Here is a 14,244-nt window from a genome sequence, read left to right as displayed (position 1 = left end):
TACCTTTAATTACAATAATCTTAACTAATCAAAACTCATTTGTAAATATCAAAAAATAAGTAAAATTCAATAATAGGTCAACAGAAGTATGACTACTTAAAATAGCATTCTCAATATCTTTAATGCCAATTACAGTAAGTCAAATTGCATGATATCTGGAACTGGACAGGGGAATTCATTATAAAATGACTTGTCGTATGTCTGTGGATTATTACAACAAAGAGTATTTTTGTTTCCTAATTGCCCTTCATGTTTCAAGGCACTTTAGGGAGTTTTAATTTTCTGAATGAGTAATTGCCAAAAGAGATATGTTAATGTCAAGACTTGACAAGACCTAAGGGATAGAGTGTCATCTCAGCAGACAGAAAGATGCTGCTGAGGATTCACCACATAAATTAATTCTGACACAACAGTCCTCAATTCTGTTTGATTTTAAAATAGTCTCATCTGTAGTGTTTGTCATGCAAGAAAGAGAAAAAAGTGAGGGAGCAAATGCAAATAAACTGAGACAGAAGTTTAAAATCATTTTTATTCACCACAGGTTTGTTAGAGATATCGGAGGGGTTCAACATGCAAGCTACAAAATAAATAACTTCATTAATTAATTAATTAAAATTTTTACAATATCAATTACAGTATCATTTTTTACATTGGTAGTTCATTAATAGTTGTAGGTTACATCATAAAATCATCACAAAAGCTTCTCTTAACATCTCAAACTGTGCTGTGTCCCTATATAACTGCAACATAATCTGATGACCAAATTTATGCTGTGGCAGCTGAAAAAGTGAAATTCCTGGATTTGTTGCCACAATGTAACTTTCTGACATTGTAAGTAATTGCAATGTCAACATTGTAGATCAATAGTTGTGTGTTTGTAAAATCTTAAATTACTATATTAAAAGAGAAACAGCAAGCACAATAAGACAAAATTTTTGCTGTAGAAATCTGTCTTAATTGTAACCGTGTCAGTCAGTAATTGCAACATGGCAAATACTATTAAAGGTATTAATGTTTACAATATTAACAGATAATATTAAACATATGTACATGAATGAAAGGATTCAATATGTAAAAATTGTAAACATATGCTATGCTATCATTTTAGCTAAGAGACAGATGATCAAGGAAAGATATTAAATCATGTCAGAAGCATAAATACTAACAAAAGTAATTCAGATTCACTATGGGTAATGTTACATGACCAATCTGGTGAAGTCATTTTTTTTTTTTTTTTTTTTTTTTTTTTTATGTAACTGAAACAGTTATGTCAGACAGCATCTTCTCCAGCATCTTGAATCCCGGCTGTCATTTCAGTATTGGCAGGATTTTGAGATTACATGAGATGTAGTCTTATGTCATCGAAGGTGCAACTGCACGTTTGCTTAGGGGTTTGTAAGATCAGTACTGGTACCCCAGTATATTTTAACCCCTAAAACTAACCCTCACAAAAAAAGCATCATTTGGACTCATTTTAGGGAAAAGAGAGAGCAACAGAGCAACAGAGTAGAACTGTATGTGTTCTGTGTTGCATGTAAGTGCTGTCTATGTCAACATGATAAACAAATGCACGCATGCCACCCACTTGCTGCAGCCCAGGCATGTCTAATGATGACAAATACATAAACTGACGACCACGTCCCCACCCCCACATTATCTTGAAACATTTACTGTTATTTGTTATGTTTAGCATATGACTACGCTCTTCTTATTTTTTTTTTTCATTTCATCTAAATATCAACATTCGTAACTATAACAAACTTTTTTGATTTGTGTAAAACATGAATACTTATGACAACTGACACTCTCTCACATATGGCCTTTCTAACATAAAGGGTCTAAACATGTTAAATCAGTGTATTATTTTATGTGAACTAATGTGCAGTCTACAAACACTAGCACACAAAAGTCTTGCAAAAAATGTTTAGCATGTGTTTTATAGTTTATTCGGTGACTTGATTTTTCAAATGTGTACATACAGTACATGCTGCTCATATATTGATGTAGCACAGTTGTATCAGACTTTAGCCGTTCAAATGAAGAAACTGAAATAAGCACATGTACCCAGAAGTTGCATAAGTGCTTTTGTACTGCACTGCACTGGAGCTTTTCATACTGCAGTTTGCAATCAAAGATAATTCATATTTACCCTATATATTTATTCTATCAAATCTGATATGTCTGAAATATCTGTTGTACTACTAAACAATTGCAGAATACATTCCAAAGAAACAATAGGTCTCATTCACTAAACATGCGTACGCGCAAAAGAGTGAGTGAAACCTACGTATAAACATTTTCACTAACAAATCGTGATTCACTAAAAATAAAATTATTATAAATTTAGGATAAAATATAGGAACAACTGAAAGTACACGTACGCAAAAATGACACTCAGTTTTAATAATCTCTGTCTCTATTTATTTATTTTTTTAGGTAAAGTGCATGTTTCATCTTAGGATAATAGTTATATACTACATGCACATAATTACGATAAAAAGTACATTTAATTAAACAATTATTTATACGTTGAAAGCGTAAGTAAAGCTCTTTTTGTCATGACTCTGGGCTCAGGTTCCCCTGGCGGCGGTGCCCGCGGACGTTTTTCCGGAGTCCGGTCACGCCCTGCCTGAGCTCCCAAGCCCAACGCTGGTCTCGCCCAGCCTGGGTCTGTTGAAAGGGTGTTTTATTATGTAGGAATTAGTTTTGAAGGCTACAAACTTGCCATTGCTCAAAAATCTGGTGAGAGCACGTCTGTAGACAATTTCATATGGGGTTGCATGTAGTACCTTTTGACAAGAGTGACGAAAGGCTGTAAGGATAGCATCAGTTGTGTAGTGGAGGCTATACGCAGGTATATGGCGTATTCTCACTTCTTTATCAGTTGCTTATACCCACTTCTAAATTCCCTCTGATGCGCATCATTCAGTATTGTCCTGCAGTAGCCAAAATCATGACAGTCCACCAAATCCAGTCATATGTGAATAAATGCAAATATACTCTAAAAACATGTGAGAGCATGTCAGGGAGGCGCGCAAAGTGGTAAAATAATAATTATTATTGATAACTGATTTGAATCAGTCCATAATAATAAAAACAATAATTTTTTAAGATCAAAAAATGATTAAACCTGTGAACCACTGTAAACAATTTAGTCTAAGGTTTCAATAAACGAATGTGTTTAAATAGTAAGTTCACTTTTTTTTTTTTAATTTTTAAAGTGAATAATATACCAAAAGTTGCAGTAAAAGGTCTACACTCACATTCACTTATTTGTTTTTAGATGTTACAAATTATTGCTGGATTTAAGAATGTCATTGGAATTCTTCAGTGTTCATTTTAATGCTGCATCCAGTAGCCTAATTAGCCTAATACTATGAATTGCTGAGAGCATTCAAATCCAGTCATTTCATTACTGGACAGTGATAGAAGTGTGTTTATTCTTATTCTGTATGAAATAGGTGGAAAAGAGAGATAACATTTAAAATGGTCAAAAAATCTGTACATAGAAATGAAACAGTTTATCCCTAACAGGTTTAAGAGATCTCGAGGAGTCAGAGGCAAAAAATAATTCCATCTCACACAGTTTCAGAGTTATTAACAAAAATATAGATTTGATTATTATCATAATACCACCACACAAAGATGATGCGTGTATGTTCACCTGAATGTTGGTGTGATATAGGGCTATTATACTAAGTTTAGTGCCTCTGCAATACACATTCTCTGATTCCCATGAAGTTTGAGGAGTATTAGTAGTAGCAGAAGAAGAAGAAGGAAAATAGGGTTCAAGAACCTAGTTTGCTCTGCCACATTAGAATCCTTTTGTTACCCTTAGGTCAGAATGAAGTCTCGTCAGCTGTTGCTCCCAACCAGGGTGACAGCCGCAGGAGATGCAGCCCCACATCACGAGTTTGACTCATGGAAGGGTCAAATGTGGCAGATTCCAGTGAGCTGAGTGAGCCTGTTACAGATCCTGTTCCTTCAAAGGCATATGTGTGCAGACAGTCAAAAGGTGGAACGTATGGATCTTCATCTGCCTCAGCCAGCCGGTCCATAATAAACTGCTGAAAGACAGTGTCTTCTGGTCCAATAAGGTGAGAGTGACGCAGAGACATACGGATACTGGTGGTGACCTCCTCTCTACAGAGCTTGCGCTCCCGCCGACGTGGGTGCCGGAGAGGAACTCTTTGGCTGGACTCTGTTTCTGGGATGGCAAAACTCGGGATTTTCTCTGAGAACTCCACCGTTTCCAACTCTTGCGTTGCCATTTTCTCCTGCTGTAATTTCTTGTACTTTCGCACAGTTAGCATTAGTGTGGACAGCACTGCAGAGCAAGCCAGAGAGAGAACAGGTTTTACTACACTTTTAAACCAGATATATCATTAAAATCTTACCAGGGTCAGGTCCATAACTTCATTAAAAACTCCACAACATCTATAGTAAGCTTGCCAACCAAAGGAAGTCCTCTTTTGTTTTGTTTTTTAGGAACATTACAAACACTCCCTATTTCTTTATATCACATATGCTACTTGAGATTTAAAGTAAACCATTTGTGACAACTGAAATACAAAAAGTGCTGCATCATCATAGTGTGTGTCTGCCTAAAAAAATGTGAATAATTTTACAGGAATAGATTCAAGAAAAAATTTGCAGTGGACTTAAGTTTTTCTTTCCTCACTCTCCGCTGCCACCACGCATACAGTGTTTTACAGCTGGATGTTTGTTCTGTAGGCAAAAACGCTGACGAGGCCGGGGGAGGCATGCAGGCACAGAGAATTTTGTGGAGATATCCTGATGTGGTGCAGTTTGCATAAGAAGAGTTTTGGGTTAGTGCATGGGGTTTATACATGTAATAGAAACATCTGAAACAGAAGATGATACCCCTGCATTATTGGGCATTTTTCAACTTGACAGTGACTTTATACATTCTCCCAAACTGAAAGTCCTGCAGTGTGCATTACTCTCTGTCAAACATCAAGGCAATCAAGAAGATTGTTCTCGGAGATTTAAACAAGATAGATGTGACAATTTGTTGTGAACTTCTACACTCAATGCAAGTAGTATCAGAGCAGTATGTTTAAAGTGATCACAGACAACATACTAGGATTACACATTTGTTGAATTCATGCAAGATTTCAGCAACCCAGTAAAACCCAGCAACCTAGTAAAAAAATGTGTGAAATTTGGTGGAGGATCAGTGATGATTTAAGTGTGCTTCAGCATGAACCAAAACAAATAAAGGGTAATCCTTAAAGAAACATTCTTCCTTCTGCTCTAAAAATCTTCCCTGAATCTGACGATTGGTTTGTCCAGCAGACCAATGCTCCATGCCACACAACCAGGTTCATCAAGGTGTGCATGGTAGAACACTACATCAAGACAATCTCATGACCAGCACATTTTTCAAACCTTAATCCAACTGAAAACCTCTGCAATGTGATCAATAGGAAGAACGATTTGACATCAAACAAAGCAAGCTTATTGAATTCTTTTGTGCAAGGTGTGGCAAAAAAGTCACACCGCAGAAATGTGAGAGACAGAATTCAGAGTTTTAGTCTACAGAGGCTAAAATTAAGACAGTAAAATATGGGAAATGTCAAATTGCGAAGCTGGTGAATTCAGAAAGGAGGTAGAGCAGGATTCAAAAGAAATTGAATAGTATATTCAATAAACAACAGCAAACACAGAGGTATATACACATAAGTTAACAGGCTTAACAAGAGACAGGTGGAGGTGATTAGCTGTCATAGTGATTGACAAGGATGGCTATAGTAACAAACAAGGGAACTATGAAAAAAAAAACAAGGCAGCACAGGTAACAATGCAATCAGGAACAAGGGCAGCTGTGGCCAAATGGTTAGAGAGTCAGTAAACCGAAGGTCATGAGTTTGAGTCTCAGTGCCGGCAGGAGTTGTAGGTGGGGTGAGTGAATGAACGGAGCTTTCTTTCACCCTCAATACCCATGGCTGAAGTGCCCTTGAGCAAGGCACTGAACCCCCCAACTGCTCCCCGGGCGCTGGAGCAAATTACTCTGGTTGTGTGTTCACGGTGTGTGTTTATGACTCACTGCTGTGTGTGTGCACTTGAATGGGTTAAATACAGAGCACTAGTTCCATGTTTGGGTTACCAAGAGAGCAAAACAGGGAAACACAAGACAGGGCTGTAACAGATTCCCCCTCCCTCAAGGAGCAGATTCCAGACACTCCACAACAAAATACAAACTTTAAGTCCAGCAGGCAGAGGGAATGACCAGAGTGGAGCAGTCAAAGTGGGTGGCCAGGGTGGAGGCAGAGCGGAGCTGGCCGAGTCCGTAGATCAGGCAGAGCTGGAGACCAGGGCTTGGCCACCAGAGAAGGAGACCAGGGTGGAGCAGGCAGAACTGGAGACCAGGGTTTGCCCGGTAGAGCACAAGGCAGAGCTGGTGAACGAAGCAGAGCCAGCAGAGCAGGCAAAACCAAAGACCACCAAGGCAGAGCAGATTACCTCCACAGCAGAACAGATGGGGCTAAAGATCCCCTCAGTGGAGCAGATGACCAACACAGCAGAGCAGATGAAGTTGAAGACAGGACAGGGCGGAATTTAGAGATGGCCTTTTTTGGCCATAACGGGGCAGATAAAGAGCACAAAGACAGCCTCCTTGACCATAATAGAGTAGGCTGACAGCTCAGTGATTGCTTCTCTGGTCGTGACACCACTGCAGGCAAAGATCTCTGGAGTAGATGCCACTGCCTCTGGAGAAGCTGAAGCGAACTGCTGTCACTTCGGGAGGAGCTGAAGAGCAGTCTGTGGCCCAAACATACAACATGGTGGCCACCATCAAAGATAGCGTCAGACATGATGGGATGAGGCTCTGAAATGGCAGCGATGATGGGACAAGACTCTAGAATGGCAGCCAATGGCTGGTGATTGGTTAAGTTGGCAATCTCAGAAAGGAGTTAGAGCTGGATACAAATGCAGTTGGGTAGCTTATTCAATAAAAGACAAACATGCACACAGCCAAGCACAAAAATAAAATGGAGTAGATTCACAAAAAAACAAAAATGACCCAAAAAACATAGAAACAGAACTGAAGAAAATCCAACACAGCCACACTGGACATCACCTAATAAAGAACATGAGCAAAAAGAGGGGTCTATAATACACAAGTTAACCAGGGCTAACAAGGGACAGATGGAGGTGATTAGCTGCCATGGTGATTATTAAGGGTAACAAACAAGGGGAAAGGTATAGAGAGGTATACTGTACAAGGTAGCACAAGGAACAAGGCTAACAGGAGCTGAACACAGAAAGCAAAAACATTACAAAACAAGAGGACAAGACAGAACACAAATATTGCCCCACTATTTAAAAACAAAAGTAAGCAATAATGTATAGTCAGCTGGTCATTAACAGAAAATGATGTCTGACAGAGTGATCAGGATAATGTCCGACTTTAAGGATAAATGCTCATTATGTTGCACTCAGTACTGCACATATGCAAATTTTATATGCAATCTCATTTACATATAATTTATCATTAGCATTCTAACACTTGATTAAGCATCAGTGTTATTATATTAGTGTGAGGTCACACTGGTTTATCAGTATATTGATTATGAGAGCTTATTAGATTGTCTTGTGTTCTGACATACTTGCCTGCTTGGAGTGTAGAGAATATTCCCTCATTAACACAAGAGCTCTGCTAGAAAAGAGAGTCTTGTAATTCAGTTCTGATGCAACCACATATGTATCCCACAATCTATCGGAAATGGAGAAATCTATCTAGGGCTACATAAATACCAATTTAAAATAAGCCACTTTAAAAAAAAAGATGTTCTTAATGCCACCTCCCATAATGACTCACCTGCAAGTGTGATGAGGCAAACAAACAGGCCCAGTAAAATCTGCATGTGGACGTCCGGAGGGACCTCCACTCCATCCGATGGGCACTGACCAGTAGGCTGACATGCACACACCCTGATGGTAAGTGTGGTGGTACTGGACAGAATGGGGGAACCACTGTCTCTGATTACCACAGGAAGACGGTATTGTGTGCGATCATGTTGGGTGAAGGTGCTCCGCCGTGCCAGAATGCTAGCTGTGTTATCTGTGAAAGTTAATTATATATATATATATATATATTATATATATCAGAGGTTGCATTAGACTTTAACAAGGGAGAAAAAAAACTGTCATAATTTATTATTACCCGTCATTTTAAGTTTCATATTTTAATTAAAATAACACATTTAAATGCTTTTATTTTTGTACATATTTGCATTATTAATTATGAACCTACAGGACGATATAGACCCTTTTAGTTGCGACGTCACAATTACGTCACAGCGCTAGCTGAAGGCAAAACAAAGGAAAAATTGGGAGTGACCAATTCAAACCAGCACAGATTCGGCTTCATAAGGAGCTTAAAATAGCATCTTGTTGTGATGTTGGATTCCAAAATCGACATAGTACAGGCTTCAGTTTGAAGTTTTATTGCATACCTGCTGCCTTAACTAGACAAAAAGCCGACGACAGCTATTAAACACAATAAAACGAGAGCATTGGACAGAAATGAATATTTGCAGTGCACACTTCTTAAATAAAGTGTGATAAACCTGTGATTATTATTTGTTTTTTTTTCTGGATATTTTGATAAATAAAACAAGTTAAAAAGAACAGTATTTATTTAAAATATCCATCTTTTCTAACAATGTAAATCTATGCTATCACTTTTAAAAAATTGAACACATCTTTGGTGAATAAAAGTATTAATTTCTTTCAAAAAATGAAAGAATTTATATTGTTACAAAATATTTCCATTTTAAATAAACACTGTTCTTTTCAACTTTTTATTTGTTAAAGAATCCTGGGAAAAAAATCACAGGTTCCAACAAAATATTAAGCAGCACAACTGTTTTCAACATTGATAATAAATCAGCATATTAGAATGATTTCTGAAGGATCATGTGACACTGAAGACTGGAGTAATGATGCTATTATGCTTATTCTAAATTTAAATAATATGTCACAATATTAGAGTTTTTTCTGGATTTTTGATCAAATAAATGCAGCCTTGATTAGCGTAAGAAACGTCTTTACAAACCATAAAAAATCTTACTGATCCCAAACTTTTGAGCGGCAGATCATGTTGTGACAAACCTTGGTTGTCTCTGATGGTGAAGTTGGGGTTGATGTGTTTGTCTGAGATCATGGAGAAATAGAAATGGTGGCCGTCTACAGGATCATCTGCATCAGTGGCACTGATCAACTCAATTAGCTTTAAATGAGACATACAGAGAACACACAATTTACCTACATTTATTAGGAGTTCAAACTCAGTTAGATCCTTGCCAGCAGGACATACTTTGACCATTATGTTTGTACATATACCTAGTGAATGTTAAAATGTTGGTTTTATGTAAAAAAAAAAAAAAAAAAAAAAAAACTAATTTAGATACAGAATATGGACTTTACCAGAGAGAATAAACTCTGTATGTGTGTCCGTACATGTGCAATATACCAGTGCAGCCTAACCAGGACCAGGCCCCTGTTAGCTGTTTATTTTTCTGTGATTTCTTTACTTCACTGAACTAAACTGGTATTTGTAACTAAAAGGGGTGTGCAAAATGAGCGAGCAATGCTCATTAGAGACAGAGAAAGCTCTATAATGTCACAACTGATGAGAAATGAGAAAGATTTCAACTTTGTCTTTGTGTGTTTTACCTCTCCTGCCTGTGTGTCCTCACACACATAGGGCTGATAGTCTTGTGACAGGATGGGCATGTTGTCATTGATGTCCAGGACTGTGATGTGCAAAGACACTGAGGAGGACAGCTGCTCATCACCTAAACGATGCAATAAAATATATGTTTATTCTTTTTGCCCATTGGTTATTCTTCTTAAGAGCTAAGGGAGCTTACCAACTTTGGATAAATAATACATGCTCTCCTCTTAGACAAGAGTGAATAAAAGCAGAACAAAATGAAAGAAAGGTAAGCTTCAGGTCTCTTTTGACATAAAAAATGTGTTTGACAATAAATGATTTGTGTTAAAAAGAAAAATTGTAATAATAAGACCTTGTAGTCTTAGACGTGTAATTTTGTAACCTTGTCACTGTGTAACAGGGTTAACTGTTACTCGTTCCTACTCCCCACTAGGGGGCGCTGAAGGTTAATAACCTCAAGTATTTAACCAGGTAGCAGAGTAGAGTAGTGATGGGATTTATGGCTCTTTGAGGGGAACCGGGGCTGTGTCCAAATTCAGGGTCTACATCCTTCGGAGGACTCATTTGAAGGATGTTACGTCACAGCGCCGCGACGAAGGCTGTCCAAATTCATAGGATCCTTCAAATGCGGCCCACAAATACGTCCTCCTTTTCCCCGAATTTGAAGGATGGGTCTGGTGGATCCTTTCCCGTCCTACCTATCCCACAATTCTTTTCGGCAGAGGCTTCCAGAATTTTCAAATAATGGCGGACGAAGCAAGCGGTAGTAATAATGGAAGTTTAAAAAAAACTGGCGTTTCAAAAAAAATTTTTTTTACAGCGGTTGTCTAGTAAGCCCTTTGGTTTTAGCGTTAAGCTTTTTTTTTTTTTTTTTTTACATTTGTATGTAAATATGTTAAAAAACATCACTTTCGTAAACAGCTTCTTTCTTACTGCCTGTGTGAATATCCCCTTACACACAGCTAATTTCTTGTTAGTGATTGAAGATGTTTTTAACGCTTTTAGGGATGAAAGAGCAGTTATTTTGTTTTGTGCAGTACAGATAACCTTACTTCTTGCTTAGCGCTGTCACGGTTGCTAGGCGACAGGATATGAGCAACGGGGAAGGAGGGAACTGAAAGAAGTGTAGGCTGTCCAAATTCACTGACACCTACTTTCAGGTTTTGCGGTCTTCGGAGGACCCCTCCTCCTTCAACCTGGTAGGAAGGATCCTAAGAAGGATGCAGACCCTGAATTTGGACACAGCCCGGATCTTGGCGATCCGTTCCTTTCAAAGAGCCATTCAAAAGAACGGCTCTTTTGGCTCTTTTTAAATATTTAGTCAGTTTTAAGAAGCCAGTTTGGGGGCATCTCAGTTTATCCTGGAAATAATCACTGGGAGAAATAATTAGGTGAGATTTGTATCACACACCAATATCTGAGTTTGAATTATTCTGAAATATTGATTATTACCTCATTTGTCATGTGTGGACAATATTCCATAGGGTTGCACAACATCCCTCTGCTTAGACAGTGGCATCACTATTTTGGATTTACCTTTAGTACAAAGTGTGTTGCTGCGTCCCAATTCGCATACTTATAGTATGTCCTTAAAGTATGTACTCTTTTTGTGAAGAAAAAGTACATACTTTTGAGTATGTAGCAGAAAAGTAGGCAAGCTTTGGGACATACTACTTCGTCTGTTGCTTAGTTACCTAAATCCTGTCACTGTTTAAACTGCCCTGTCAGTTAATATCATCTACATTTCGCTTAATTTGATTTCCTACCGTATTAGAGAAAAATGAAGAGGCACATTCTTATACAAGTCTTTTATGCCGAGAACTTTGCTCGTGTTTGCATAATGATGCATTTAAAAGTTAATGACCAAACCTATCATTATAAAAGTTCATAATGTTGCTGCACATGAAATATACCATGGATAACATTATTTAAATATTTTTATTAGGTTACACATTGATTAGTTATCTCAAAAACCCCTTTCTCTACCTGTCCGTTGGTAGCGAGTATCCGCCATGTTTGTAGTTTTTTTAAACAATTTTTATGCGTGTTTGTAGTTCTAATCGGATCCTCGTTCACCGCGCAATGTGTTGTGGGCAATATTAGCCGTTAGAGTGTGCATTGATCCGCACTTCGAATTCTTAAGTTAAGTAGTAGACCATCCGGGAATAATTTGTGTGCATCTGTGTGAAACACGCATAGGAAAAAAGAACGACAGAAAGAACGGCTCCCCCCCAGCCGCGACTCGGCTCCCATCGTTCATGTTTATGAGCCGTTCAAAAGAATCGGTTCGTTCGCGAACGTCACAACTCTAGAGTAGAGGTAGTTAGATTTGTTTGGAAGAGGGAAGCATGGTAGTGCCCTATTTCCTCTGCAAATTTCATGTGGAGTCCTGATTGAGAAACTTTGTTTCCATTTCAATCATGTAAGTTTTGTTCTTCCTTTTTGTTCTTGTGTGTATTTAAAGTATTTGATCTCAATGTTTTCTTTATTTGTTGATTTGTATAATTTGAAGTGTAGGCTTTTCAGTTAATGTTAAGTTTTGTTCTTTTGTAGATGGACTTTTTAAATGATACTTTGTTTCTGGGTTTAAAACCGCATGAAAGGCAAAGGCTTTACTGTCATGGATGTCAAGAAAACCTTTCCCAATGGATTATTTGTGCTGCAGTTGCTTTGTGGATTATCTTGAGTCCTGAATATAAGTATTGACTAAGTGGACCATTGTTTGGGACTGTCTGAAAAACCTTTTTTTTGTTTTCTTTGTCGTCTCATTTGAAGATACAGGATTTTGGATAGGGAATACCATCTGGGACAATTTTTGTTCATTTTCTGTATGTGTGTTTTCACAGTAATTGATGTGTATCTCTGAAACTCTGATAATTTATAATTATTCTACTTATTTTGTTTCTTTTGTTGGTGATTAATTTACGTTCTTCAATTCATGGGTTGTATATGTAGATGTGTGAGTTTGTATTGTTGGTTTTTGATCAATGATTGACGTTTGAAACTTATAGCATTATAAAAAGGTCTGAGAAAACCTGATCTAAGCCTTTGTATTTGTGATTATATGCTGGGAAGCCTAAACTAAGAAGTCTTTTAGTTGGTGGGGCCCTCCTCATTTTTTTTTTTTTTTTTATATATGGTTACGAGCCTCTATTGTGGCCAGTGGTCATAACTGAATCATGTGAGGCAGTACATAAGGGAGAGAATGGGCTCTTGCTATAGAAAATAGATTGAGATTTGTTATTCTCATTAGCGCTAAACCCAACTACATGCAAAGAACACTGTTTGACTCTCTGAATCATTACACTAGGTAAGGAGGTGCAACGATGATTCCAATTGCATTTTTTTTTACATTTAGTTTTTTTTTTTTTTTTTTTTTTGTAGTAAAACTATGTTTTTTTTGTAAGGGCTGGGTACAAAAACATTCATTATCCATGTGTTGTCTTTATTTTGAGTGCACGTGTTGAGTGTGCTCGTCTCGCATCTTTGTTGGTTCTTGTGTTGTTGTGTTTGTAACACATGGCTCGTGAGTGTTCTCTTTGGCCTTGTGCTGTTGTGTTGTCTTGTGTGAACATGCAGATCATGGGTTCTCATTGGTGTGTGTTCTGGTTGTTTTATGTGAGCATGTGGCTTTGCTTAGTTTCTATGTACCATGAGCTCCCCTGCCTATTTGTCTTGACTCTGCCCTTCATGTTTACAGATCATTGGTTCATCTGCCCCACCTGTTACCTCTTTTAATTGCTTCCCTCTTTATTCTCCCAGTGTTTTAAGTTTATGTGTCTACTTAGTTAGTCTTGTCCTCCTGCTGCTGCTCCCTTACTGGGTAGTTTTGTTTGTTTTTGTTTTATTTTATAAAAAAAAAGTGATTAGGATACAACCAATGGCAAAAAGTATGGAATCACCACACTTAGATATTCACTGAACTGTTTTGCTTCATAGCAAATAAACAAATCACAGATATGACTTTTTTTATTATCCAACATCCTTGTTGAAACATACCTCAAGCAAATGAAATTAAACTAGTTTAATTAATGGAAATTTATTTCCTATGCCAAGTAGAGGGAAAAAAAATGGAATCAGTTTGTAATTTGCATTTCTGAAACAAATATCTAAATAGATCTAAAATGCTGATTAGTCAGCAGTTAAAAAAGAGGTTCTTACAGACCTGTGACATAACTGTAAGAAACTGGCTGAATGAAATTAGATTTACATATAGAAAAGGCAAATGAAAACCAACATTAACACCTAAACAGAAGAAAACAAGATTAGAGAGGCTAAAGAGAAGCAGTCATAGATTGTGGATGATTAGATAAAAGAGATTTTCAGTAATGAATAACAAATCTGCAATGGAAAAGGAGATGATGCGGGAACTTTTGTCTGGTGCTATTCTAATGAGGTGTATGAAGATGACTGCCTGAAGAAAACAATCAAATTTCCCAACTCATTTATAATATGGGGTTGCATGTCAGGTAAAAGAGCAGGGGAAATGGTGATCCTTACCTCAACAGTCAATTCACAGGTGTACATTGGACACTTTT

General features: G+C 37.6%; 1 protein-coding gene across 1 annotated transcript in view; it reads right to left on the bottom strand.

The window, feature by feature from the left end:
- Positions 1-515: 515 nt before the first annotated feature.
- The window catches only part of cdh19 (cadherin 19, type 2), an 81,245-nt gene continuing 67,516 nt past the window's right edge, over positions 516-14,244 (bottom strand). The window contains exons 9-12 of the mRNA XM_073830439.1: positions 9,706-9,827; positions 9,142-9,259; positions 7,847-8,089; positions 516-4,327 (exon numbers count right to left, since the gene is read on the bottom strand). Of these exons, the coding sequence (XP_073686540.1) occupies positions 3,840-4,327; positions 7,847-8,089; positions 9,142-9,259; positions 9,706-9,827 (971 nt within the window). The 3' untranslated portion in view covers positions 516-3,839. The remainder of the gene's footprint in view (positions 4,328-7,846; positions 8,090-9,141; positions 9,260-9,705; positions 9,828-14,244) is intronic.

Source organism: Garra rufa, chromosome 24, assembly GCF_049309525.1.
Source record: "Garra rufa chromosome 24, GarRuf1.0, whole genome shotgun sequence".
NCBI classification, from domain to species: Eukaryota; Metazoa; Chordata; class Actinopteri; order Cypriniformes; family Cyprinidae; genus Garra; species Garra rufa.
The sequence above is the reverse complement of the archived record's forward strand: the minus strand, read 5'-3'. Positions and strand labels throughout refer to the sequence as shown.